The sequence below is a fragment of the Humulus lupulus genome, chromosome 1 (genome assembly GCF_963169125.1).
Source record: "Humulus lupulus chromosome 1, drHumLupu1.1, whole genome shotgun sequence".
Taxonomy (NCBI): domain Eukaryota; kingdom Viridiplantae; phylum Streptophyta; class Magnoliopsida; order Rosales; family Cannabaceae; genus Humulus; species Humulus lupulus.
In genome coordinates, this window is record NC_084793.1 from 11,552,063 (window position 1) to 11,557,164 (window position 5,102).

The 5,102-nt window shown below is 37.1% G+C and overlaps 2 protein-coding genes across 2 annotated transcripts; one reads left to right on the forward strand and one right to left on the reverse strand.

Annotated features, from left to right (window-relative positions):
* The first annotated feature begins 365 nt into the window (after nucleotides 1-365).
* On the forward strand, nucleotides 366-1,597 carry LOC133785447 (uncharacterized). Its single transcript, XM_062224679.1, has 3 exons — nucleotides 366-683; nucleotides 762-1,264; nucleotides 1,361-1,597. The coding sequence occupies exons 1-3, from the start codon at nucleotides 402-404 to the stop codon at nucleotides 1,500-1,502; spliced, it is 927 nt and encodes a 308-aa protein (XP_062080663.1). The 5' UTR covers nucleotides 366-401; the 3' UTR covers nucleotides 1,503-1,597.
* Nucleotides 1,598-1,966: 369 nt separating this feature from the next.
* LOC133780310 (uncharacterized) lies at nucleotides 1,967-4,178 on the reverse strand. The gene is made up of 3 exons (XM_062220143.1): nucleotides 4,153-4,178; nucleotides 3,982-4,052; nucleotides 1,967-3,933 (listed from the first exon to the last, which is right to left on the reverse strand). Exons 1-3 carry the CDS (start codon nucleotides 4,176-4,178, stop codon nucleotides 1,967-1,969), a joined length of 2,064 nt encoding a protein of 687 aa, XP_062076127.1.
* Nucleotides 4,179-5,102: the final 924 nt, after the last annotated feature.

The following is a 5,102-nucleotide window of genomic DNA, read 5'->3' on the forward strand; positions in this document are numbered from 1 at the left end:
CTATTATTCAAGGACCAGATGAACTACTCATGGGACGTGTTATTAGCTTTGTAGACGATGATGTGGAATTGGAGTTTGAAAGGGAAGAACGTGAGGAATCTCCCACAAAGCCCGATGTAGCAGATGGGCATCGTCACGAGCAAGACAAGAAAGAGATACCAACTCCAATTAACACCCACCATGAAAAGTTGTTAGCTGATATTGACACTTTGAAAAGTAACCAACAAAGAATGGAGGAGAAGTTGGATTATCTAATTGAATTAGTGCTCTCGCAACGTAAAGGTAGTGATTCTGAGGATTCATTATCAGATGAGCATCTTGCTTCACCACACCATACATTTATTATGGAGCACATTGTTGGAGAAGATAGCCCTAGCTGTAAGGTGGTATCTCCTGGAGATATGGCTGGGGTGGAATTCAAGAGAAGGAGGGTTCCAACGAAAAGAATTTTTGGTTCCGAGTTTACTGATCCAACTAAGAAGAAAAAGAAAGCAAAGACAATTGTAACTGATCCTGGTGAAATTAATCCCCTACAGCCATATGACGAAAAGCAAATGAGACGTTTTAAGAAATGGGTAATTGGTTTAAAAAAGAATGATAAGCATATTTCTCTCTTGGCTGGTTCGTGCACTGCGAAATGGTTTATTCAGCTACTTACACCACGTACATGGCTGGACGGACTGGTAAGACTACTGAAATAATTTTTTTTTAAAAATATATATAATTTGAATGCATATATACTTATAATATTTGGCATGCAGCACATTGATGCAGCTTTAGGGTTGATGAAAGAACGAGTGTACACTTACAAGAAGACTTACTCCGAAAGATTCACCATCGTGGATTCTATGTTCCAACAGTTCTTCGAACCACATTGGGAACAATTCAACAAGAAGAAAATCAAATCAAGCTACATTTGGCCACAAGAAGTGCTTGATTACTTGGTAGGTGATGATAACAATTTCAAAAGGAGTTGGAAAGACATTGATGAAGTGTTTACCCCAATTAATTTTTCTGGGACACATTGGGTGTTGTTAGAGATATCATTGACAAGCTGTCTTATAAAAGCTTATGACTCTGATATCACTGTGGTCTCCAACAAGGAGTTTGAGAATAAAATGAGCAGATGGGGAAAAATGCTACCATTTCTAATTCAATCCAGTGGGCTGTTAAGCCATAGGAAAGATGTCCAACTACAAGCACAGAAAGTGCGTTTTGAGTTCACAAGACTTGGCACAGAAAAAGTGCCACAGACCAAAACTAGGTATAACTCTGTTAACCATATTTATATTAAAAGACTTTGGTCTTCCAATAATCAATATGGTCTTCCAATAATTAAAAAACTTTATTTCCTTTGCAGTGGCGATTGTGGGGTATATGTCATCAAACATCTAGAGTACTTGCTAGCCAAAAAACCGCTATCCGAAGTGAATGACGACAACATGGATTTCTTTAGAAAAAAGACTTGTGTAGATTTGTTTTACCATAACTTACAACCATAGTTGTCTTTTATTTAATTATATGTATCTTACTTTTGAATGTATGAAGAAACTATGTCAACTTCATCTCATTAAATGGTATTGAATGACTTCGTTTATTTCATCTTAATAGTGGAATGGATAAATCTTTGTCACTTTTATCTTATTAAGTTATGTGTGAATTGGGTGTGAATTAAGTGTGAATCAGGATTGAAATATGTGTGAACCAGGATTGAACTATGTGTGAACTAGGTGTGAACCAGGTGTGAATTATGTGTGAACCGCGTGTGAAATATGTGTGAATAATGTGTGAACTATGTGTGAATTAGGTGTAAATTATGTGTGAATATGAATTAGGTGTGTCCGAAACAACAAACTTTAACACAAAAAGTCGTATTACTGAACCAATCTAAAAATTCAAATTCCGCAAACTAAGTACAAACTAAGTAAAACAATAAAAGTACAAAGTAAAACAATAAAAGTACAAACTAAGCATGTCTAGACGGCGGGGGACAAACAGTGGTGCACGTCACTCGATTGTGGCCCAGGACACCACATCTACTACATCTATGTTGTTTTCTATTCTTCTCACCCTTTGATAAACGTCGTTTCTTCTTTGGACGACCAGCCTTCTGCTTCACTAAAGGAGGAGCTATCATCATACTTCCTATGTCATTTGGTATCACCCAAGATTCTTCATTACCCAGCGTATATACAGATCCACCATAGGATGACAACCACGCTTCAACTGTGTAGAATCTGGAGCATAAACTATATGGACTAATGCCACGATCTCGAGCACCAGCTAGAGCGTGTTCACAAGGAAGACCTGTCAAATCAAATCTTCTACAACTACATGTTTTCCTCCTCAGGTCGACATCTCCATCAAGATCACCATCCAATACTTTTATTTCATACTGACTAGACGGAAAAGAGAACGAGGTAGTGGACTTGTCTGCTAACTTTCGCAAATCAGCTTCCACTTCTGTGGCAAGAGGACTTGTAGCCGCTGATGCTGCAGTTCGACGCTCGAAAAACCATTTTTGTAAAGTGTGCCTCATAAATTCCATGAGACAAGTAATTGGCCACCCACGTGCCTCAGCAATGACATTGTTCCAGCTTTCGGCAATACCTGTAGTCATTAAATTATATCGATGGCCAGGAAAGAAAGAACGAGCCCACTTTTCAAAACCCACTTGATTCTCTAAGTATTGAGCAATTGCAAGATCTTTGAATTTAATCTTCTCAAAATGGCGTAAAAACTCTCGCTTTCTATAAGCTTTCGCTGCAAGGAAGAATTCTTCATGGCAATGGTCAGTTTTGAACTTCACACGAATATTCATGCTAACATGATGTATACAAGCACCGTGGTGTGCCTCAGGAAAAATGTTAGTCAAGGCACTTGCTATACTAGTATGTCTATCAGACACGAATACTAGATTCTCCACTTCACCAATCGCTTCCTTCAACCTCAGTAGAAAATACAACCATGAGTCATTATTCTCTGAGTCAACTACTGAAAATGCAATTGGATATATTTGCTTGTTAGCATCTTGTCCCATGGCACATAACAAAGTACCTCCACACCGAGTAGTCAAGAAGGTTCCATCTACACATATAACTGGGCGAATATATGTCTTAAACCCCATTATAGAAACACCTAAGGCCATGAAGCAATATTTGAACCTACCTTCATTGTCCATCTGCAAATGAGTAACAGTTCCAGGATTTTTTTGCTCCATCATGTATAGAAATGAGGGAAGTTTCTGAAATGATGATTCTGGTGTACCTCTTATGTAAGCCAATGCATGCTCTCGACACCTCCAAGCTTTAGCATAGCTCATATGAACTCCATATGATAAACTCATATCTTTTACAATTGACCTTGGCTTGTAATTAACATCATCACCCTCAAATTTTCTCCTTATGACATGTCCAATAAGCCATGGGGATGCCTGACGGTGATCTTTATATCGAACATCCAATGAGCATGTGTGTTCACTGAAAAATTTACGAACCTCGAACATATTGGAATTAACCAATTTTGTAGCCCTCAACCTCCATTTGCATTTATCATCAACACATACTGTACACCATATATTTTTCGCAGACTTCTTTACTTTAAACTCAAAGTTTTTCTTTAATGCATAAAGATGGAGTTTCATCTTCAACTCTTGCTTGTTCTCAAATATTTGACCCTCTTTTATTTCCCACGAATTGATACTGGAAGAAGATGTCAGTAATTGAGCTGTTGAGGCTGAAGTAGAGCCTTTTTCCCCTTGATTCAACAAAAGTGGAGTACTCCATAGATTATCTTCGCCAACCTGTCTTACTTTACGACCTCTATTATTTGAGGAATCATGGCTCTTCAATACTTCATTGGAGGTTGATTGTTGTAAATTATGCTTCACAAGTACATCATTGCAGGTAGACCTATCAATATTTTCATTATCATCTGAGCTTAATGCATCATTATTATCATCATCACAACTGTCTTCATTGCCATCTGCATCATTATTATCACCATCACAACTCTCTTCATTGCCATCTGCATCATTATTATCATCATCACAACTGTCTTCATTGCCATCAATGCAAAAATCATCATTCACTTTGGTTTCAACTGGAGGAATAGTATACAACTCACGTGTTTTAGTAACCAAAGGATCATTACTTCTCTTCTCTGTAGTAGACACACATAGGGGTGTCCGATGATTGATAGATGTTCCTATCTCATCAAGAAAAAAAGCAACATCTTCATCATTACTAATTAAAGAGGGAGGGATACCTTTACTTCCAAAATGATAGATTACATTTAAGTCAAGATCAATACGAGACTTGTCAGCTCCGATTAAAGTATACAATTGATCAAAAAGACTATTGTAAGTGATAGTCTTTGGCACCTTCATACCCTTGCTTTGTTTAGCACTAAATGACCAACCTTCGTTCAAAACTTGTTCCCACGATCCATTATATAACACCACAATATTTATATGTGTTTGACCTGCATAACATATGAAAAAAGGTTCGAAATCCAAAGGTTATTAGGTAAAACTAGCCAAAAGAAATAAGAAATAAATATGTGAAGCAAGCATGTGTGAAGCATGTGTGAACCAAGTGTGAAACGTGTGTGAACAATGTGTGAACTGTGTGTGAACCCAGTGTGAATTATGTGTGAACCAAGTGTGAATCATGTGTGAACCAAATGTGAATCATGTGTTAAGTACTCGTGAACCAAGTCTGAACCAAGTATGAATCATGTGTGAACAAAGTGTGAATAATGTGTGAACAAAGTGTGAACGCAGTGACCAAAATTGCGAAAATGTGAACCAAGTGTGAACAAAGTGTGAATAATGTGTGAACAAAGTGTGAACACAGTGACTTAAATCGCGAAAATCATTAGAAAATTCGTCATCTCAACATAAAATTATCTCTTTTCACAGATTTTTTAGTGTATAGTAGTTCCAAAATTCTATTTAAACTATTACACAAGACACCCATAACCTATAAATAAAAAAATACTTACTCATTATCAAATCAAATGTTCAATCTTCTTCAAGTTTGGGAGATGATTTTTATTTAATCTTCTTCAACTTGGGTGAGAAGAAAAGAGATGTGGGAGAC